The sequence below is a fragment of the Salminus brasiliensis genome, chromosome 18 (genome assembly GCF_030463535.1).
Source record: "Salminus brasiliensis chromosome 18, fSalBra1.hap2, whole genome shotgun sequence".
In the NCBI taxonomy this organism is placed as follows: Eukaryota; Metazoa; Chordata; class Actinopteri; order Characiformes; family Bryconidae; genus Salminus; species Salminus brasiliensis.
In genome coordinates this window covers 2,077,816-2,101,382 of record NC_132895.1, presented here as the reverse complement: position 1 = coordinate 2,101,382, position 23,567 = coordinate 2,077,816, and the positions used below count along the sequence as shown (strand labels likewise).

The following is a 23,567-nucleotide window of genomic DNA, read 5'->3' as shown; positions in this document are numbered from 1 at the left end:
CGGCCAGGCTCAGCCGCCGGCATGCAGGGGTCAGAGGCTGAGGATTAAGAAAGAGAGGGGGGGGGGGGGTCGGTCTACGGACAGATTAGCTGCAGCGTCATGCAGTAATGCACAGCCTTTATAATCAAAATGCAATACAACAGGCAGTTAGTTGGGGGGAGGGTCACTCTCTGGACATGCAGCTTTCAGGAGCTGGAGAGTTAAAAACATCAGAAAATCCAGAGTTGAGGTAGGTAAAAATACACGATGTGAGCTCGAGCTCAACATACAGGACAGACTAGAGTTATGAGTCTTAATGTTCAATCAAACACACCACTGCTATACTGTCTAACTCCTGATCACCAGTGGACTCATTTACACTGGACAAATGGGCTTACAATCTACTCAATATGATCATTAATATTCTTATAGCATCCTCAAATTTAGATATTACACTAAATTCTAGGGGATTTCGCAGCTAATAAATCAGTTTAACCCCATAATCTAAAAATTAGGGGGTTATAGGAAGTTTTCTGAATGAATGAACCCACTTTTGGTGCCCTAAAGAACCCTTTCTGTACAGGACCTGTGGGTATGAAGAGCATCACCTAAATGTTCTTTATACCGTCTCCTTCTCAAACATGGTTCTTCTATGCCATCATTGATGTAGCAGCTTTATTATTAAGAGAATAAAAATATTACAAGTGAACTCACCCTAAATTAAGTCTAAATGTCTAAGATTTCTAATTTTGACAATGTTATAATAATATGATGATAATGATGATCTAATTATCTAATATTTTGAGACCATTTATCCAGTGAATGTGATCCCATTGGTGAATACATCTGCATATTTCAATTAATAATGCAGATAATATTGCTTTAATACTCACAAAGTAAAACCAGCTGTCAGCTCTATTTAAGTGACTTCAGCAGTGGAAAAAGGTCAGAAACAGGTTAAAATATCTTATATAGAATAGATGTGTTATATATGCTCCCACATCAATCTCTAAATTTAAGGTGATTTTACTTGCTAATAAATATTATTTTGCCCCACACTGTTTAAAAGGAAGGGGTTCTTTGAGTGATATCATAGAAGAACCATCTTTGGTACCCTAAAGAACCATTTCTGTACTGGACCTGTGGCTGTGAAGAACTTTAACACTGATAAAGAGCATCATGTAAATGTTCTTTATACTGTCTCCTTCTCAAACTCATTTGTAGCACCTTTATTTTTAACGGTATAAAGGAAATAATATTTATTAGCAAGTGAAATCACCCTAAATTTCTAATTCTGACAATGTTGTAAGAATAATACATGATTATCTAATGTTTTGAGACCATTTATTCAGTCAATGTGATCCCACTGGTGAATTAATCTGCATATTTCAATTAATAATGCAGAGAATATTGCTTTAATACTAACAAGTAAAAGCAGCTGTCAACTCTATTTAAAGTGACTTCACCAGTGGAAAAAGGTCAGAAACAGGTTAAAATATCTTCTAATATTTCTATATCAAGCTCTACATGAGGAATCTTTCGATATTCAGACTCATTTTAAAGTGATTCTACTAATAAACATTATTTTGACACTGTTTAAAAGGAAGGGGTTCTTTGAGTGACATAACAGAAGAACCAATTTTGGTACCCTAAAGAACCATTTCTCTACAGGACCTGTGGGTATGAAGAGCTTCACATGAATGTTCTTTATACCGTCTCCTTCTCAAACATGGTTCTTTAGGGCACCACAAGAGGTGGTTAGAACCCCCTAATTTAAAGAGTTTAGGGAACATTTAAATATCTAATCCACCTCATTTTGAGACTGTTAAGAATATTACAAAACTATCTAATAAGAAAAAAAAGAAAAAATATATATAAAATATAATAATTCTGCATATAAAAAAATGCAGATATTATTGCTCACAGAACCATCTCTAAATCAGAAAAATAGAAATTCTGATTAGATCTGAGATCATTTCACATAAAAGCGTGAAGATCTACCTGTGTAATATCTCCAGACTCGTCTTTTGGATCATAATTCATAGCTATTGAAAGTTTATTGAGAAAATACAACACAGAGACATCTTTAAAAGAACACAGGGCAAAAGAACATGAAGGGTTAAAACCAGGTGTCCTTCAAAATACCAAGCCAGCGGCTCTAAACCTGCAGAACTCGGTTCAGGTCAAATCACTACGACGTCTGACAGTACCTTTCTGGACTTCAGCTTTTCTTGGCTGCTGGAGTACGTGTCCTCGTCCATGTCCGAGTCGCCTCGGTCCGAGTGCTCCAGCTCTTTCGGCACTTCTGGGCTTTTGGTCTTGCGGGTTTTAGGGGGCAGGGCTGGCGGGGTGGCGTCGGCTGCGTGCTCAGCGGAGTAGGGCTGCGCCGCCGTAAGCTCCTCCGGGAGGTTCCGGTGGAAGCCGTTGAGGTGCGGCTGAGCGAGGCTGGAGCGATCGCTTTTCGAATCCTGAGAGCTGAGGCTCTCCTGCCGTCGGCCCATAGGGGTGGCCTGGAAGACCCCGTTCTTACTGGAGGAGGAGGGAGGAGGAGGAGGTGGAGGACTGGGGGAGCCGGTCTGCTCCTCTGAAGACGAATCCACTCCTGCTTCCTGTCTCGGTGCAGCTGAGGTCTTGTTTTTGTAGTGAGAGAAATCTGAAGACGAGTCTGCAAGAAGAACAAGGGTTCAGTACGGAAGCAGGGTTTCTAATAAAGTGGCCAGTGAGTGGAAGCACAAGGTACAGTAGGGGTTTCTAATAAAGTGGCCAGTGAGTGGAAGCACAAGGTGGTAGGGGTTTCTAATAAAGTGGCCAGTGAGTGGAAGCACAAGGTAGTAGGTGTTTCTAATAAAGTGGCCAGTGAGTGGAAGCACAAGGTAGTAGGTGTTTCTAATAAAGTGGCCAGTGAGAGGAAGCACAAGGTAGTAGGTGTTTCTAATAAAGTGGCCAGTGAGTGGAAGCACAAGGTTGAGTAGGTGTTTCTAATAAAGTGGCCAGTGAGTGGAAGCACAAGGTAGTAGGTGTTTCTAATAAAGTGGCCAGTGAGTGGAAGCACAAGGTAGTAGGTGTTTCTAATAAAGTGGCCAGTGAGTGGAAGCACAAGGTAGTAGGTGTTTCTAATAAAGTGGCCAGTGATTGGAAGCACAAGGTAGTAGGTGTTTCTAATAAAGTGGCCAGTGAGTGGAAGCACAAGGTTGAGTAGGTGTTTCTAATAAAGTGGCCAGTGAGTGGAAGCACAAGGTAGTAGGGGTTTCTAATAAAGTGGCCAGTGAGTGGAAGCACAAGGTTGAGTAGGTGTTTCTAATAAAGTGGCCAGTGAGTGGAAGCACAAGGTAGTAGGTGTTTCCAATAAAATGGCCAGTTAGTGGAAGCACAAGGTAATAGGTGTTTCCAATAAAGTGGCCAGTAAATGGAAGCACAAGGTTGAGTAGGTGTTTCCAATAAAGTGGCCAGTAAATGGAAGCACAAGGTTGAGTAGGTGTTTCTAATAAAGTGGCCAGCACAGTTCACTGCTGATACCTGGGAAAAGCCTCTCTTTGGGCTGAGACACCACCAGGGTGACATCATCTGGAGCACTCTGCAGGATCTCCACAGCTTCCTCATGAGGAACACCTTCCAGACTGACGTCATTCACACTAAGCAGCCGGTCACCTGCAGCCACGACACACAATAACGAAAAGACGCACAGCATCACGATACGATCCGTGTGTTAATCCAGCCCCACCACAACCATTCCAGCACAGGAGGTACAGCGTCGCTACGTGAGCTCGATCCAGAGTCAGGTCAGATGTTCAGTCCCTGAGCAGGAAAACACTCCAGGTTTACTTGAGGAGCAGGATTTTACAAACACAGTTAAACCCAAACCTGGTTTCAGGCAGCCGTCAACATCAGCGGGACCCCCAGGAGTGATGGAGCTGATGATCGTGCCCAGGTCCATCCTGCCCGAGCTCTCCCCTCCACTGATCTGAAAGCCTGAGGGTGAATAAACACACACACCTTAATGAACAGGTCCTTAATGGAATTCTGACTAGTCATATGTTACCACTGATTCACATGGAATTTCACTCTCTCTTATCTCCAATTATAATTGGAAAATAAAACGGAAAAAAATAATTGTAAAAAAAATATAATTGGAAAAGTGATATTTATTTATTTTTAGAAAATAAAAGTAAATTAATCCTGACTAATAAAAAATGATATCATTTTATAGTTTTAAGGCAAATTATCCAGGGAAAATGGTTCCACTAATTAATAATTCTGCACATTACAATCAATAATACACTATATAAAAGGATAAGCAGAAAAAAGGTCATACAAATATTTTAATACTTACAGAACAAGCTCTAATTCAGAAAAATAGATATTCATAATAGATCTGAGATCATTTATCATTTCTGTGCAATAACCCCCCCCCCCACATGTGCAATTGATTCAATTTGAAATGATCTGTAAATAATCTGTAAATAATATCGTTATTATTTATATTGTGTATATATTCTAATTTATCTACGTTTCTGCATCTGAGTGTCTTGCTATCCCTGTTCTGCTGTGACACTGAGAGTTTCCCCACTGTGGGACTAATAAAGGATTATCTTATCTTATCTTTTGTACAGGATCTGTAGTTGTGAAGAACATCAAAGAGCAAATGTTCTTTATACCTTCTTCTTCTTCTTCTTCTTCACAAACACGGTTCTTTAGGGCACCACAAGGGGTGGCATCGCTCAAAGAACCCCTCATTTAAAGAGTTTAGGAAATTTTGGTTTAAATATGTAATACACTTCATTTTGAAACTGTTATGAGAATATTACACCCCTACAGCCCTTATAAAATAATAAGTCTGCATATTTAAAAAAACAATGCAGATAAGTTTGCTTTTTTAAGCACTATTTAAAATGACATGTAGAAAAATGTTAAAAAATATCTTCATATTAGATCTGAGATCATTAGCTGATTTCTTAAACTGTGAATTCTAAAGATTTACCTATGTAATATCTATTACATTTTATTATATGTATTATTATTATTATTACTATATCTTATACTATAAAAGCATAGATCTTGTAAAAAAATTGACTAGTTTTGACTAGTAATAATAATATTATTGATATCAAATATGAGTCGATATGAGTTTTTAATAGTCAGAATTACATTATACTGTAGATATCTGGAATTACAATTCCTTCTGGTAAAAATAATTGTAGATCTCTGGAACTGGATTTTTAGCAGTCATGTAACCATTGATTTACATGGTGTTTCACTTTTACTCGTCAGAATTTCATTTCAAGGAGGCGTCGTCCTGGTAATCTGCTGATCTGATGGTATTACTTATTTCCCAGCTGATCTCTGAACTGAGAGTTTCCAACATTACAGAGATCTGAAATCAGAACTGAATTCTGGAGTCAGGACTGGCATCACTGGTGTGATAAATGCAATGTGTATAATTACATTAGAGCTCAATGAACCTTTAAACTGGAGTGATTCTCTCCTACTGACTCGTTCCTGCTACGAAACACTGATTCTTCCCACCCCAGTAAGCTGCTTAACCTCGAAGACCTCCTCCCTCCAGAGAGCTGAGGACAGCCCAGCTGCTCTCCGATCAGTGGAGTCATTAATCACAGTGTGAGCAGTGAGGACTTCCAGACCTCTACCTCAGATCACCCTCACAGTGTTACCCGAGGCTAAGAGAAGGAGGTTAGGAGTAGGGATGCACCGATCCGATATTAGGATCTGATATCGGTCCCGATATTAACTAAATTAGCTGGATGGGGTATCGGATAATTAGGCAGATCCTTTCACTTTAATTTGTTGGTGTGAGACTGGACTAAATATGCAAATAAATAAATGACAAATAGTAATAGTACATTTATATCTGTGTGTTAATGTGTTATTATACAAAGTAATGTTTAAGTCAAATCTGATGCCTTAAGTCTCTCCCACATAGTGAGGTATACGGTTTATTAATTCAGCAATGGTATCGGACTGGTATCACGTATTGACCGATACGCAAAGTTATCGAAACTGAAAAAGCCGGATCAGTGCATTCCTAGTTAAGAGTAGAGCTATAATCAGAATATTCTTATTATTTACAGGTGAAAATTTACCAATTTATGGGAATAATTAATGTGATTATAATAATTAATAAGAATAATTCACAGCTAAAGGTTTTTGGTAAATAATAATAATGGATCTGCTACTATTAATATCACCACAATTACCCATCATTCCTCTGACCATCACTGCCATGACTATATTAAGTTATATTATGATCATGATCAGATCAGTTCAGCAGTTTAAATGGTTTGGTCATTTTTATCAATAATTTATCAATAGTTCTGATCAGAGGAGGACGGGTCGGGTCCCCCTTGTGAGTCTTGGTTCCTCCCAGGGTTTCTTCCTCCAGCTCTGAGGGAGGTTCTCCTTGCCACTGTCTCTGTTGGGGCTCACTGGGGGTCTTTGATCCTTCATGTCTTACTTATATAGTATATAGTATATAGTAGATATAGTTGATACAGTTCCTTTAAATTATCCAATATTTCCAATCAAATCTATATTAAAAATAAGTTCCATGGAAAGTTATCAGTAATTTACTGGTTTCCACCCCTTTGCAACCCGGTCGTCATCCTGGTCACTAGCCATGCCTTCAACACTAGGAGTGTGAAGACTAGCACAGCCAGCCTCCACCTCTTCTCCAAAAGCACGGCTCCCGCTAGGAGTGATGTGGGGAGGAGGAAGTACCATCAACCCACCCCTGAGAGAGCAGGGCCGGTCGTGCTCTCCCTGACTCCGGCTGCTGATGGCATTCGAACCAGCGATCCTTGGATCACACTACTGTCTACTGTCCCGCTCCGGCCATGTGACATTCTCTACCAAGCGTGTCAGAAACTCTGAAGCTTCACAGAGCCGAGCTTTCAACTCACCCAGACCGTACTTCACGTCCTTCTTCAGATGTACGCTCTTCATCTCGCGCTCCGGGGAGGGCAAGGCGCTCAGCTTCCTCCGGAGAGAATCTGAGTGAGGGGGAAGAGCAGAAGTGAGACAGAAATACACTAATCCTCCTCACGACCCTCCTCCTCCTGACGGGCTGGGAGCGACCCCTCCCATACCTCTACACATAAGTGGTCCGTCAGGGCTAGTGCAAACTACAGCTCTCATGTCAGACCACCTCTATTTCACTCGCTCGCTGCGTCCCTTTCTTCTCCCTTCTGCCACCGACCGCTATTTATTTATTTATTTTTATTATTTTTTTTTTTTGATATTTTGATGTTGTGTTTTACTTTGTGCTGCAATACTTTTCTAATGTAAAGTATCGGGTTATACAGTGCTATAAAACATCATTTAATATTATTATTAATCAAAAAAAAATTTTTTTTACAATAAATAAATAAATAATTAGGATTCTTGACTGAACAAACGACCAACTGCAGTAAACCAACGATAACTCACCGCTGATTCCTACAGAGGAGGCCGGAGTGGAGGACAAGCCAGAGCTATGCATGCTAACACCTGCAGAGACAGACAGACAGACAGACAGACAGACACACATATAAATATAAAATATTTATTTATTTATTTATTTTAAGGAATATAAGTTTCTAATCTCACATATATATATATATATATATACACACACACACATTTATATACATATATATATTAGTTCAGCGCCACCTAAACACTCATTTTTTCACCTAAACACTCACAGTTTCATCACAAATTAGCTTCAGAAATCAGCAAAATCGACATCTCTCCGATGCAGTTAACTAAATAAAAAATATATCTGTATAACATTTTTCAATTGTTAAGTTTAATTTTAGCCTTTTTTAAAATCTTAATGTAACGGCCTGTAAAGCACCTGTATGAACCTGCCACCCGTATAAAAAGTGCTCATCTGTAAAGTGTTTAATGTGTGTATTATATTAGGTAGTTTAATCTATATATTAGGTCCTCAAATGAAATAATTACAATAAATAAAAATATTATGAGCAGCAATATCGTCCTGTGCTGACCTATGGCGTAAGCCTGACCGGTCTCCTCACAGGATGAAGAGTCTGATTCCTTCTTCTGGCTTTTTGGGCTCCAGCTGGCAGCGTCGCGGACTGTAGAGCTGAACAAACTGCAGACAGAGAGAGGAAGGAGGGGGGGGGGGCAATTAAAGAGAGGCAATCACCAGCAGAGCAGGTCTATTTATTCCCACACTCTCATTCATCTGCTTTCCAGGTATTTCCACACTACTGACCCACAGACTGACATCGAGGGTATTAACAGGCAGCTTATCCCCTTTAACAACACACACGGTTTGACTCATAGCACTCACCTGGTGCTACATCAGCCGTTTTTAAAGGTTCTGCTCTGTAAGGAACCCTCTACAACAGGTTAAAGAACCTGGTCTTGACAATACTGAAATGTACACAATATGAAAGTACAAAAGTATTGGGACACACAAAAAAAAGTTTATCCTGCTTTTGTTGGAGTAACTGTCTCTACTGTCCAGAGAAGACGACTTTCTACTAGATTTTGGAGGAGGAGCATTGCGGTGAGAATTTGATTGCATCCAGTGAGAGAGCGTTAGTGAGGTCAGGATGTTAAATAACCACCACCCCACCTTCCCATCTCATCCCAAAAGTACTGGATGGAGCTCCTCCACCATCATCCCAGAGAACACAGTTCTTCCTCCACTGCTCCACAGCTCCTCAATGCTGGGGGGCTTTATACCCCTCTAGCCCACACCTGGCATTATTAGGCAGCATGGTGTTAATAGGTCCATGATGTTTATCTGCTACAGAGAGTCCTATTCTATTGGCAGTACTTCTTCTCTACAGGGACTAGACAAGCTGTGTGTGTGTGTGTGTGTGTGCATTTGCACATCTGTGTCAGCAATGGGTGCAACGTAAAGTAGCTGAATGCATTCATTAGAAGGGGTGTCCACAAACATTTGGACACATTTATGCACTCAAAATATGCTTTACAGCATCGTGCTGTGTGGTTCTCTGCAGTGATGGTGCCCCATCTAATACTTCAGTTGGGGTGATAGAACTGATCATCTAACATCCGAACCTGACCTCACTGATGCTCTCATGTGGCTGAATGCAACCAAATCCCCCTCACAGCAATGATACAACATCTAGTATATATCTTTTTAAAAGGGGTAGAGGCTGTTACTACAGTACAGAGGGACAAACTCCCTACTGTTACCCTTATTTCAGAAGAAATGCTGGAGGAGCAGGTGTCCACATACTTTTGGACATATAGTGTATCTGTGCGTGAATGTATTTAGCAGAGCCTCACCCCTCCTGTTGTCTGCTCACAGTGATGGAGTCTGTGTCAGAGCTGGCGCGCTGATGTGATGGTGCGAGTGACAGTGGTCGAACGGTGCTGCTCTGTGATTGGCTGCTGAAGGGGACCACTTTGTGCTCCGGAGACTCGGGCACCTGGCCCAGGTTGTGATGGGAGCGGCTCTTCAGCCGGGGGTTGGAGCTGGAGCTGAAGCCGGGGAAAGAGCCCTCCTCTGGGCTGGAGAGGCGCGCGGGGAGACCGCGGGTGAGGGCAAGCTCAGAGGAGATCCGCTTTAAGGCATCCGGGTCAGAACGAGAGCCGGGAGTGCTCGGGGCTAAACTGGCCACGCTGACAGTCCTGTCCAAACTGTCCGGACCAGCAGAGTACTGCAGGGCACTCAGGGGAGAGTTCTCTGCAGAGAGGAAGGGAGATCACAGGAGATAGGGTTATTATTAGATATGGTACTCTATATGTGGATATGGATGGATATGGATGTATACGAGTATGTGGGAACGGAGAGGGACGGGTGGATATGGATGATTATGATTATTGAGCATTTATGGGTATGGAGGAATATGGATATGACTATGACGGGGTATGATTAGGAATAGATATAGATATGGAAAGGAATGGGGATGGAGTGGGAATATGGAAAGGGAATGGATAGGGTAGAGATTGTGGTGGGGACAGGGATGGGGTAGTGGTAGGGATAAGGAAAGGGATGTGGATGGGGATATGGAAAGGGTAGAAATAGGGTGGGGATATGGATAGGGTGGGGTGGGGTAGGTGTATGGGTGGGGATGGGAATAAGGTGGGGTGTGGAGGGGACGGGGTAGTGAGGGGATATGGGAAAGGGGTAGGGGACAGGGGTAGGGAGGGGATAGGGGATGGGGTAGTGAGGGGATGGGGTAGGGATAAGGAAAGGGTAGAAATAGGGTGGGGATAGGGATATGGATAGGGTGGGGTGGGGTAGGTGTATGGGTGGGGATGGGAATAAGGTGGAGTGTGGAGGGGACGGGGTAGTGAGGGGATATGGGAAAGGGGTAGGGGACAGGGGTAGGGAGGGGATAGGGGATGGGGTAGTGAGGGGATGGGGTAGGGATAAGGAAAGGGTAGAAATAGGGTGGTGATAGGGATAGGGTGGGGTGGGGTAAGTGTATGGGAGGGGATAGGGATAGGAATAAGGGGGGTGGGGATGGGTATAAGGTGGGGAGGGGATGGGATAGGGATATGGAAAGGGTAGAAATAGGGTGGGGATATGGATAGGGTGGGGTGGGGTAGGTGTATGGGTGGGGATGGGAATAAGGTGGGGTGTGGAGGGGACGGGGTAGTGAGGGGATAGGGATAGGGATAAGGGGGCTGGGGTAGGTATAAGGTGGGGGGGTGGGATAGGGATATGGAAAGGGTAGAAATAGGGTGGTGATAGGGATAGGGTGGGGTAGGATAAGTGTATGGGTGGGGATAGGGATAGGGATAAGGGAGGTGGGGATGGGTATAAGGTGGGGAGGGAATGGGATAGGGATATGGAAAGGGATGGGGTGGGGGATAGGGGTAGTGAGGGGATATGGGACAGGGGTAGTGAGGGGATAGGGGATAGGGGTAGTGAGGGGATAGGGGATAGGGGTAGTGAGGTGAAAGGGGACAGGGGTAGTGAGGGGAAAGGGGACAGGGGTAGTGAGGGGATAGGGGACAGGGGTAGGGAGGGGATAGGGGTAGTGAGGGGAAAGGGGATAGGGGTAGGGAGGAGATAGGGGATAGGGGTAGGGAGGGGAAAGGGGACAGGGGTAGTGAGGGGAAAGGGGATAGGGGTAGTGAGGGGAAAGGGGATAGGGGTAGGGAGGAGATAGGGGATAGGGGTAGTGAGGGGATAGGGGATAGGGGTAGTGAGGGGAAAGGGGATAGGGGTAGGGAGGGGATAGGGGATAGGGGTAGGGAGGAGATAGGGGATAGGGGTAGGGAGGGGATAGGGGATAGGGGTAGGGAGGAGATAGGGGATAGGGGTAGGGAGGGGATAGGGGATAGGGGTAGTGAGGGGAAAGGGGACAGGGGTAGTGAGGGGATAGGGGTAGGGAGGAGATAGGGGACAGGGGTAGGGAGGAGATAGGGGATAGGGGTATTCCAGTATGCTACTGGAATAGCTGCCAAGAGAAGGTTAGTAAAGCAGAGGCTGTGGATGATGAGAACACGGCCGCTAGATGTATTTAATGGCGTTTCAGCCAATCAGCTGAACATTACCGATGTCCTGAAGCTCCTGGTTGTTCTGCCTGGTTTTCATGTGCAGGTGGAATTTGTGCTGGGCGGAGCACTGATGGAGCAGGTACTGACAGGTCTTCTGGCTATCTGTCTGGAACTGGTGTTTGATCCCATCTGAAGTGTTCTGCAGGCAAATCTTCTTCTTCTGCAACACACACACACACACCTTATTTGGTATCTCGTCTATATGATTAGTGTAACTGCAATATTATGATATAATGCTATAGAACCACACAAACATGCTCATCTTACAGTGAAGGAGATCTTCTTGGTGTCTCTCCAGGGAAACCGCAGTACTGGGGTTCGATTCCCATTCAGCACCTCAAAGATGAGAACACCTTTGGAATAGACGCCCAGCAGGATGCCGGTCTGAGACCTCTTCTCCGGAAGCACTCGGTGGAAGTGAACTCCGTACTCGGTCAGCCGCTGACTCACCTACCACACACACACACACACACACACACACACACACACACACACACACACACAGTTTACTCACACAGTTTCCTCACACAGTTTCCTCACACAGTTTCCTCACACAGTTTCCTCACACACACACACACATTTTTTCATTAAACACTTATCCAGTGTACATTATTATTATAAATCAGGCCACCAGAATCTTTCCTTCAATTTTATATATTTTATTGTCTTTATTTGTAACTTTTATCTTTTTTATTAATTTTTCAGTCTCATTATATTATATTTATATATATATATTTATTTTTAATATTACATTATATTATATTTATCTCATTATATTTTGGAATAGGTACTTGAGCATAAAGTTGAGCATAAATAAAGCGCTACATATAAATAAATTGTATTATTATCATTATTATAATTACTATTATTATATTTATTATCATTATAATAATAATAATAATAATAATAATAATTATTATTATTATTATTATTATTATTATTATTATTATTATTATCCAGGCATGCAGCTATCATGTACCAACCTGCTTCAGGACACAAAATATTAGTACTACAACACTAGCAACATCAAAATAATACAGTTACTTTTTGCAATATAATAAATAAATAAATAAATAAATAAATAAATAAAGGCATTATTAATTATTAGACTTTCTATGGACCTATTACTTTTTGACTGACATTTGAGCAGTACATAAAAAGATCATAAAAATAAACTAACTAATCAACCAGCCATTCAACAACTTAACTATGAATTTAACTAAAATTATTTATTTAAAAATATATACAAAACTTACTATTAAAAGATACTATTAAAAAAATAATGAATTTAATAGTTAACTCTGCTATTAGTAATCAGCTACACTCACAAAATAATTTGAATTTTCTTGAGACTTGAGACTTATTTCTTGAGAATTTATTTATTCTTATTTATATCTATTTTTTATTAAGTGTGAAAGTCACTGATACACACGCAGCCCTCACACACTCTACAGGCTCAGTCCAGCTGTGCCGTGTTTCTGAAAGGGGAGAACAGTCTGCTGGAATCTGGTGTTCTTCCCGGGTCACTACACAGAGCTAGAACTCTGGCCAAGCAGGAATTTCCATCCAGATGGGAAAAACAAAGCTGGACGGAGCAGATCTGGAGTTCATCACCGACACTACTGATATTCATTACGCTGCACTGACTGGAAGCGTTTGTGTAAACACAGACTTCAGCGAATCTGACCAAACTAAAACACTCTAACACTATGGAGACACCATACAGCCTGCTGACCCATCCAGCCTGCCGGGCCCTACAGCCTGAAGGCCTGCCGGCCCCTGCTGGCCCATACAGCCTGCTGGCCCCTCCAGCCTGCCGGGCCCTACAGACTGAAGGCCTGCCGGCCCCTGCTGGCCCCTGCTGGCCCCTGCCGGTCCATACAGCCTGCTGGTCCATACAGCCTGCTGGCCCCTCCAGCCTGCCGGTCCCTACAGCCTGCCGGGCCCTACAGCCTGCCGGGCCCTACAGTCACACTAGGGGGCGACAAAGGGCTAAATACAAGCCAAATTAGTGTTTACCACCAATTTAATGCAGAAAAGAGAGGGTGAGTCCACGTGTCGAACCAAATAATGATCATTTCCCAACAAGAACATCCAAAGTCTTGATAATTTAACCTTTATTAATAATGTGCCTAATAATTTAATTAATTTCAAATATACCAGTAATATGAATAGGCTTGGGAGGTATTTCAAAGTTACGATGTGTCTGATGGGTCAGTTCTCCGTTCGTGTCTAGCTATCTAGTACCCGGCCAAATAAGGTCATTCCCCCACGTGCATTTAAAAGAGAGCCACAGGGTGGGGGCGCTGTGGGAGCTCACTGATTGGTGATATCTCACCCTAAAAAAACAGGTGGGAATAAAAAAACAAGCCCACCTTAGTTGCGAGTTTATCGATGCTGAGTTTGACTGAAAGGCCGAGCAAGGATGAGCCTGTCTACTAACCTAAGCTAATGCTAACCAGCTTCGCTCTCCTGATCCAGAGCGGTTTACCAGTCGTAATGGTCAGATTGACGGATTATCATTTATTGAATGATTGATTTAGTTTGTATTGGTCATTTTTTCCGGCTTTAAAATAATCTCAAAATCAAAAGTAATACATTTGTCTAATAATGTCATGTTTTGGGTAATCGACACTTTGAGCTCTAATAAAGTGTGTATGTCGCCATGATGTCCCAGGTGGCTTCAAGGTGGTTGCTAGGTTGTTGCTAGGGGGTTGTCATGTAATGTAGGTGTTATTGTGTCCCAGGTGGTGATCGCTATTAATGTGCTGCTAACCAGGTGCTATGGCTGGGTTGTTGCTATGCTACCAAGGGTGGTTGCTATGCTAATAAGGGGGGTTGCCTTGGTATTACACATGGTTGCAAGGGAATTTCAAGTCTACTAGCATCATAAAAACAAACTAAGAGGGATGCACAACTGCTATGGGGTTGACTGACAGGTTCAACTGGTTGCCATGATGTCCCAGGTGGCTAACATGAGGTTGCTAGGTTGTTGCTAGGGGGTTGTTATGTAATGTAGGTGTTATTGTGTCCCAGGTGGTGATTGCTATGATATCTCTTGTGCGGGGTGACCCTACTCACCTTCAGAAACTCGAACTCTGCCTCCTCCTCCTTGGCTCCGTAGTACGTACTGTGCAGCTTGGAAAGCTCCTCCTTCATGGAGCTCTGGTCCAGTTTGTCCATCACATGGGCGGGCAGGTAATGCTCAGTGCGGAAGTACGTCTTTCCATGGAGCTGAAAGAGAAAACGAGGAGACTGGTACATTCATTCCTTTAATGATTAACCAGTTAATACTGACGTTCTCAGAGCTGTGGTCTCCAACCCGAACCAACCCAGGTTCAACCAATGAAGCACTTCAGAAGGCAGCAATTAGATGGATCAGGTGGGGTGGGTTAGGACTGGAGACAAAGTCTAGTTGGTTGCTATGCTGTCCCATGAGGCTGCAACAAAGCGATTGCTGCAGTACCCTAGGTTTTTGTTATGGGGTTGATGGGCAGTTTCAGAGCTGTTCCAACTGGTTGCCATGATGTCCCAGGTGGCTTCAAGACGGTTGCTAGGTTGTTGCTAAGGGGTTGTTATGTAATGTAGATGCTACTGTGTCCCAGGTGGTGATTGCTATGATATCTCTTGTAGTTGCAGTGGCATCTCCTGCTGGTTGCTATGGTGTTCCAAATGGTGGCAGGCTATAAGTTGCCAATAGAATAGGATAAGCATGATGAGCCTATTGGCACCATGCCTACTAAGACCCTCTAAAGTAACCCTGTAAACCCCTAAACTCTTCATGTAAGCCCACACCCAAATTAACACAATTTTCATAGGCCCTAAAACAGAACCCTGTGGGACTCCACAAAATGTAGCAAGCCAAGCGGCGGCCAATCGTTCACCTAAGGTCTCAGGGGTTCAGGTATGAAGGGGTGTTACCTCAGCCTGGTAATCTCCAAACTCCGCCTGCAGCGCCAGAGAGGCCAAGAGCATAGCGTTCTCCATGTCGCAGCGCAGACGCTCCTCCAGAACGTCCTTCCGCAACTGCAGGTAGTACTGGTGTTTGGTCATGAAGTGCCTGGAAGGAACACAGTAAGGAGAATGAACTACACCGGACAAAAAGGGAACATTTTAACCAAGTCTAAGTCCAAGTCTCGGTTCTAAATTCAACAACTAATAATTAAAATAAATTAATAAATGAACTTTGAATTTAATTCAGAATAGTCTATTGTTAGACGTGGGGTTGCTAGGTGGTTGCTATGCTGTCCCATGAGGCTACAACAACATGATTGCTGCAGTACCCTAGGCTTTTGTTATGGGGTTAAAGGGCAGTTTCAAAGCTGTTCCAACTGGTTGCCATGATGTCCCAGGTGACTTCAAGGCGGTTGCTAGGTTGTTGTTAGAGGTTGTTATGCAATGTATGTGTTATAGCGTTAATCCCAGGTGGTGATTGCTATGATATCTCTAGTAGTTGCAGTGGCATCTCCTGCTGTCTACTAGCATCATAAAACCAAACTAAGAGGGATGCACAACTACTATGGGTTTGATGGACAGCATCAAAGCTGTTCCAATTGGTTGCCATGACAACCCAGGTGGCTTCAAGGCGTTGAAGCCTAGGTTATGCTAGGTGGCGTTTCTTGCTGGTTACTATGGTGTTCCAAGTGGTGGCTACATTGTTTATTCTGGGCGCTTGGTAGTGTATTAATACACAGTTAATAGGGTGCTGCTAACTAGTTGCTATGGCTGGGTTGTTGTTAGGTGGTTGCTATGCTAATAAGGGTATCACACATGGTTGCAAAGGCATTTCAAGTCCACTAGCATCATAAAAACAAACTAAGAGGGATGCACAACTGCTATGGGGTTGATGGACAGTATCAAAGCTGTCCCAATTGGTTGCCATGATGTCCCAGGTGGCTTCAAGGAGGTTGCTGGTTATGCTAGGTGGTATTTCCTGCTGGTTGCTATGGTGTTCCAAGTGGTGGCTGCATTGTTTATTCTGGGCGGTTGGTAGTGTCTTAATACACAGTTAATAGGGTGCTGCTAACTAGTTGCTATGACTGGGTTGTTGCTAGGTGGTTGCTATGCTACTAAGGGTGGTTGCCTTGGTATTACACATGGTTGCAAGGGAATTGCAGGTCTACTAGCATCATAAAAACGAACTAAGAGGGATGCACAACTGCTATGGGGTTGACGGGCAGGTTCAACTGGTTGCCATGATGTCCCGGGCGGGTTCAAGGAGGTTTCTAGGTTGTTGCTATGCTATTAAAGGTGGTTGTTTTGGCATTGCACATGGTTGCAAGGGTGTGTCTAGCATACTAGTGCCACAAAATGACGGGTGCACAAAACAAAGTCCTGCCATAGACAACAGTGGCCTTTATACAAGCACAGCATTCCTGATGCAGGCTGAACATTCTGGGGCTGGATCTGTGCAGATATTCGGACCACTGCAGGATAACGTACGCAAAATACGCCAAAAACTAAAACGTAATACTGGATTACCAACAGCCAGCAAACCTGTGCATGAACGCCCATGCATTCATCCGTGCAACAGTTAGGCCCCGGGGTCTAATCATATCATCTAATCACAGCCAAGGCGAATATGAAAAAATCACGAGTGCTGCACATGTTTCTGCACGCAGGAGGAACCGGCGCTGATGCCCCCACGCCCAAACGCTCCCTCATTACTTACTGGATGAAGCTCACGTCATCGTGGAAGAACCTGATGCGCAGAAACAAGTTGAAGTTGACGTCCGCTTTCTTTTTCTTGGGGTCCTCCTTCCATCCATCGGGGGCAACCTTCAACAGCTTAGTGTCCGAGTCGATGAAGAAGAACTCATCGTCTGAAAAGCAGGAGCAACAGGATGAGTACATGGCTCATGGATCCTACATGCTATACATACACTTCATGTCCAAATGTTTGTGGACACCCCTTCTAACTGAATGCATTCAGCTACTTTAAGTTGCACCCATTGCTGAAACAGATGTGCAAATACACACACACAGCTTGTCTAGACTCAGTAGAGAAGAAGTACTGCCAATGGAATAGGATAGGATAAGCATGATGAGCCTATTGGCACCATGCTGCCTAATGCCAGGCATGGGCTAATAGAGGGGTATAATAAAAAGCCCCCCAGCATTGAGGAGCTGTGGAGCAGTGGATGAACTGTGTTCTCTGGAATGATGGTGGTGGAGCTCCATCCAGTACTTTTGGGATGAGTTAGGGAGCTAGGGATGGCTGCATTGTGACTGCATACAATACTATAATATTCCTACTTGTGGTTGCTAGGGTGTTGCTTGCTGGTTGCTCCAGGTGGTGGGTACAGTGGTATTACTAATATTGAGGAAGGCCAGGAAACGTGTCTCACCTCTGAGAAAGGCCAGGCCAAACAAGTGATGCTCCACCAGGCCCACGTGAGCGATGACCATGTCCAGCACGTCTTTACACAGGGCCTTCACATCACAGCTCACCTCCAGCTTCTGACCATTCAGCAGCACCACCCCGACCTTCCGCTGGCTCTCCTCCACCTTCCCTCGCTTATTCTACGAACACATACAGGAGCACAGCTTCGTAAAAAAAGGAAGGGCTTCTGTGTACTGTGTGCCTACAAGACACCTACAGTACACCGTACAGTACAGTGTGCAGAGCTGAAGAGGATACAGGACACAGGATACGGAAAGCACATCTTACCATTATGGAGGCCGGGACATTCAAAACAACACAAGCTTCACTGGCCATCTTCACAAACTCCGGGCCAAAGAAGTTCTAGAGAGGGAGGCAGGGAGGCAGACAGACACACTGGTTATAGCTACAGTAAGACCTAGTAACACTTTTACCGTACACAGTTATTTCACTGCTGTTGTGCTTTCGCCTAACAGCTTTTTTTTTCTGGCAGTATTTCAGCTCTCTAGGTGTGCCAAGCTGAAAGCCAATACAAGATATTTACTAAAACAATTAATTACATTTAATAGAATTGATAACAATTGATTATAATTTGATCCATAACATGAAAATCACATGCATTTCCCTGTAAATATAAGAGTGGACAAAATAATCAATGTAGAAATGATTTTTGGGAATTACACCCAAAACCATCTCCTGCTCCATCTACCCACCAACCTGTGTGTGTGTGTGTGGGGGGGGGGGGGGGGGGTTAGAAGAACTTATTAATATATAATAATAATCAGAACTGGACAAAGGGAGGCGTGTTTACAGCCATTGACAAAGTCTTCACTGCGCTGGAGAATGAAACCAGGGGTCACCACAACACAAATACAGCCACCCGAGTGTCCTGGTTTGGTAAATGGTCACCTTCATGCAAAAATCTTGTATCTTTGGCTTTGTCATTTTTCACTTTTCTCCATAATGTGAATTTGGCAGTTGTTCTTCGCATCATTATAAATGGACTAACAGAAATGCTCCAAAATGACCTCATAGTTAGGAAGGCCTTTTTCCTTCTCTAAAGTTCCTAAAGTTGCCATTTATGACAACACAAGGTTTTTGCATGGCCGGGACAATATGCATACTATATACCTCATGCATGTTCCTTCTGATATCAGGGGTATAAAGGGGGGCAGGAGTGTGTCCCTCTTTACTGCAGTACATCTATTTCAGGAGGATTTGATTGTATACGGTCAGGTTCTGATGTTGGATGACTAGGTCAGCCACCCCTACTGGATGGAGCTCCACCACCATCATTCCAGAGAACACTTCCTCCACTGCTCCACAGCTCCTCAATGCTAGGGGGCTTTATATACCCCTCTAGCCCACGCTTGGCTGCTGCAGAGCATCCTGTTCTAATGGTCAGTGCTTTTCTATGGGGATTATACCACTACACACTGTGTGTGTGTGTGCGTGTGTGTGTGTGTGTGTGTGTATTAGCTGTGCTTCCTTCCACACTCAAACCAATAAACAACCGTAAACATGTGCTCAGACCTTGGCTTTACGAGGCTGCAGGCCGCTTGTGTCCAGTGGGTTGCTCCGTAGCGGCTCCCGCAGGTCAGCGATGGAAGCACGAGGGTCATCGCTGGGATAGAAGCTGGCCCGGGACAGACGGGCCTGAAGCCTGCGGATCTCCTCCTCCTGCCTGTGCACCAACAGCTCCGTCCCAGTCAGGTCCTCCTGCCCTCGATCATACAGCCTGCAGCCAGGGCGAGAAAGCAAGTCCGAATCAGGACTGGACAAAGAGAGGCGTGTTTCCCACAACACAAATACAGCCATCCGAGTGTCCTGGTTTGGTGGTAAATCAGGGCTTAATGATGGTAAATCAGGTGAGCTGCTGCTGCTACTGCTGCTGATGGAGTTGAACACCTCCTCCACGCTGTGCTGGCTGGACTGGGGGGCGTCCAGGAGAACCCTGGAGGAACCGAGCTCTGTTCTTCAGACTAGCTCACCGACAAGATCTCACTACTTTCTTTCTTCAGAATGAGAAGCTCTTGTTTCTCCTTTTTACTGGATTTATGTTCAGCTGCTTTATCTGTTCTGATGAGATCTGGAGCTTCTACAGTAGAACTCTCTCACTGCTGAGAGACGGGGGGTAGAAGAATAGGGTTAAGGGCATAAAACATCTATACAGTGCTGCAAAACCAGCTGGTTTGCAGTTTAGATACCTGGATGGAGAGTTAATGGTGCTGGTTTGGAACTTTAACAGTGTTTAAATACTATATACAATTATTTTATTCAAAAAGAATAATAATAAAAAGCTGATTTCCCACAATATGAGCCCTAAATAAATCCTCAGCTCATTACCTCCTTAATCAGAATCATCAGTTGACAGCTGCTGAGAGATGGCACTGCGATCACACACGGCCATGTTTACATTTCCAGCTTGGAGAATCGTAATGATGTGATCAAGAGCAACATAAACTGTGGCTGACCTCAGTTCACGGGCCGGCCAGTGTGTGATTTGGGCCGTGTTCTCCTTTCGCATGGACAGGAGATCAGTTACAGAATCACAGCCTAGAACTGATTAACTACCATCACACAGCCAACAGAGCCTGACGGCAGCTTTCCAGCCCGTCAGTGACCACTAGAGGGAGCTCTGTGGGGGCACGAAGATCCACTTCAGATCCCTGTACAGCCTCTCAGTGGTGTGTTAATGATTTAAGCCCTGAGCAAGAGCTGTTCCAACTTGCAGATCAGCTTCTTGCAATCATCCGTATTAAATCAATTAAAAAAATAAAAATAAAACATTATTCGCTCTTGTTGGTGGATGCAATCAAATCCTCACAGCCATGCTAATCCAAAATCTAGTAGAAGGAAGGTAAACCTTCTTCTCTGGACAGAAGAGACAGTTACTCAAGCAGGATCAACTCTTTTGTTACACTTGATTTCAGACGTAACATAACGAACGAGCAGATGTCCCAATACTTTTGTCAATAGAGAGTAGTAGTGTGGGACGGTTGGAACGTTTAGAATCCGCACTTCCAAACCATTTCCCAGCATGTTCTCGTTACTGCTGCAGCTTCTAAAGGAGGAACAGGCTTTGAGCTTCAGAGAAGTTAAAAATACACAAGTAAAAACAGCTGTCAATCAAATGACAGAAGGGAAATCTTTATCACTTCTTGTGAACCATCTTTACTGCCGATCCCTCATCATCATCATTATCATCGTCATCGTCAAGTCAGGCAACATTTATAACCACATTCTTTCCCCCCCAGAGTAAAAAAAACAACATATTTCTGGAAACTGGTTGACGATTAAGATCAGGGTGAAAGTTAAAAAGGTGCATGGCCTGCTCTACACTCCCACCAAAACCTCCACACTAATGAGCCAAAACATTATGACCTATGCTCAATATGGTGATGTTCCAAAACAGCTTCTATTGCACTCATTTATTTATTTATTTATTTATTATTTAACCAAATTTTCTCCCTAATTTTTGATGGCTTAGTCAACCACTGCCTCTTTTTTTTTGAACCGTCACCAATGCAGCCTCACTAGGTATCCATCTCACTCTGAGGAAAGCTCAGTATCCCCAGCTCTGATGCATCAGCCGACAGCCATGCGTCACAATAGCAGTCACGAAGAAAAAAGGGGCGCCATCTACCCCCCCAGAGAGCATGGCCAACTGTGCTCCCTCCGGCTCCGGCTGCTGATGCAAAGCAGACTGGAACTGACCCACTTGGATCCCTGCCATCCATCTAGGATGTTCAAGATATTTCAGGAGACCCAAGTCCTGCAAGTTGTTCCAGCGCCTCCTACAGGTAAACGTTGTCATATGCACCTGACGGCAGATCACGTTGAGACCTGAGGAAAACAGGTTTCATCAGACCACGCCACCTTCAGGGCCAGTCCTGAGACACTGTGGTGTCCACTTCTAGAAGATTGGGACGGTGGACAGGAGTCGGCATGGATGCTCTGAATGGTACGTGGCTATGAAGGGGGTGCTGCGCCTGGGCTTGTCGCTCCTCGGGCCACTGGTTCTCAGTACTGCTGACTGGGAACCTCCAGACCTTCACACACACAGCACTACTACCTTCATCTGCTAGTCTTGATCTGGTAGTAGATCATATGATCATATGATCAGGTCTCAGCAGGTTCCACAGATACCAGTCTAAACACATCTGCGGCACATCTGGCCAACATCCCACAATGGCCGACGTCCAACAGCAAGACACAGCTCACCTGATTTACCATCATTAAGCTCTGATTTACCACCAAACCAGGTGTTGATCTGAGGAGAACTCTAATACTAGACTCCATGAGAGAGGAGAACTTTGGAGATGTTCTAATGATGAACACAGTGATGGAGAACCACCTTCACCACTTTCTGTAGGAGTGTTATTATCTCACAGGGGTCTAGAACATCTGTAACGGTACTGTAGATCAACAGCGTAAAGTAAAGGATTCCAGGGTTGTTGTGTACTGCAGTATGTGGGCCAGATGTTAAGTCCAGATGTGGAGCAGGTTCGGGCGGTATTGATGTTCCTAACTGGGGTGTTTCTAAGCCAGTGGACTGAGGAAGGAATTAGTGCACATCTTTATCTTCTGGACGAGAAAAGCAGAGTGGTGATATTGGAGGATAAACAGACAGAAGGAGCTGCAGATGATTAAGGGTCGTGTCCTGAGCCGCGGTTATCCTGAGCGCTCCGGCTCTGTGCTCCGTGTGCACGATGGGAAATACAGCCACAAAGCTGCTCCACATTTCTCTGAAGAGTTCGGACCACAGCGAGGAGAAGAGGGGGGAATCGCTCAGTGCTGTAGCTTTCTCTGCTAACGGACAGTGAGGCTGTGTGTGTAAGTGAGTGTGTGTGTAGGGGTCAGTACCTGTGCCTTTGCCCACCATCGGCCTCGGACAGTCCCACTTGTGAGCTAAAGCGTCTGATCTCCTCTGATCTTCTGGCTGTGTGAAGAAATCAAACAATTCCACCTTTGATCTGACATTTCTACACAGTCCCAACATCAAACTCAAGTAACCACGGGTGTAGCAGCAGGATCTCAGGATGGATGGAGGACAAGAGGAAGAAGCAGAAGAAAGAAAAGAAGAAGGAGGATGAGGAGGTTAACCATGTTTGAGGAGGTGTGTGTGAGAGATGATGATGATGATGATGATGAAGAAGATACACCAACTATGGTAGAGGAGGTGTGTGTGAGCGATGATGATGAAGATGAAAATACACTGACCATGTTTGAGGAGTAGTGTGTGAGAGATTATGAACATGAAGATACACTAACCATGTTTGAGGAGGTGTGTGTGAGAGATGATGATACACTGACCATGTTAAAGAAGGTGTGTGAGAGTTGATGATGATGATGATGATGATGAAGATACACTAACCATGTTTGAGGAGGTGTGTGATGATGATGATGATGAAGATACACTAACCATGTTTGAGGAGGTGTGTGATGTTGATGATGGCGATGATGATGAAGATACACTAACCATGTTTGAGGAGGTGTGTGATGTTGATGATGATGAAGATACACTAACCATGTTTGAGGAGGTGTGTGTGAGAGATGATGATGATGATGATGAAGATACACTAACCATGTTTGAGGAGGTGTGTGTGAGAGATGATGATGATGATGATGATGATGATGAAGACACACTAATCATGTTTGAGGAGGTGTGTGTGATGATGATGGTGATGATGAAGAT

The 23,567-nt window shown here is 44.1% G+C and overlaps 1 protein-coding gene across 2 annotated transcripts in view; it reads right to left on the bottom strand.

The window, feature by feature from the left end:
- The window catches only part of ptpn13 (protein tyrosine phosphatase non-receptor type 13), a 115,077-nt gene that overhangs the window by 23,588 nt on the left and 67,922 nt on the right, over positions 1–23,567 (bottom strand). For both annotated transcript variants that reach the window (XM_072661298.1, XM_072661299.1), the window contains exons 9-24: positions 22,736–22,811; positions 19,403–19,607; positions 18,158–18,232; positions 17,835–18,009; positions 17,159–17,309; positions 15,409–15,547; positions 14,569–14,721; positions 11,755–11,937; positions 11,485–11,647; positions 9,262–9,661; positions 7,983–8,089; positions 7,420–7,479; positions 6,894–6,983; positions 3,841–3,948; positions 3,496–3,627; positions 2,190–2,644 (exon numbers count right to left, since the gene is read on the bottom strand). In XM_072661298.1, the coding sequence (XP_072517399.1) occupies positions 2,190–2,644; positions 3,496–3,627; positions 3,841–3,948; positions 6,894–6,983; positions 7,420–7,479; positions 7,983–8,089; positions 9,262–9,661; positions 11,485–11,647; positions 11,755–11,937; positions 14,569–14,721; positions 15,409–15,547; positions 17,159–17,309; positions 17,835–18,009; positions 18,158–18,232; positions 19,403–19,607; positions 22,736–22,811 (2,672 nt within the window). The remainder of the gene's footprint in view (positions 1–2,189; positions 2,645–3,495; positions 3,628–3,840; positions 3,949–6,893; positions 6,984–7,419; positions 7,480–7,982; positions 8,090–9,261; positions 9,662–11,484; positions 11,648–11,754; positions 11,938–14,568; positions 14,722–15,408; positions 15,548–17,158; positions 17,310–17,834; positions 18,010–18,157; positions 18,233–19,402; positions 19,608–22,735; positions 22,812–23,567) is intronic.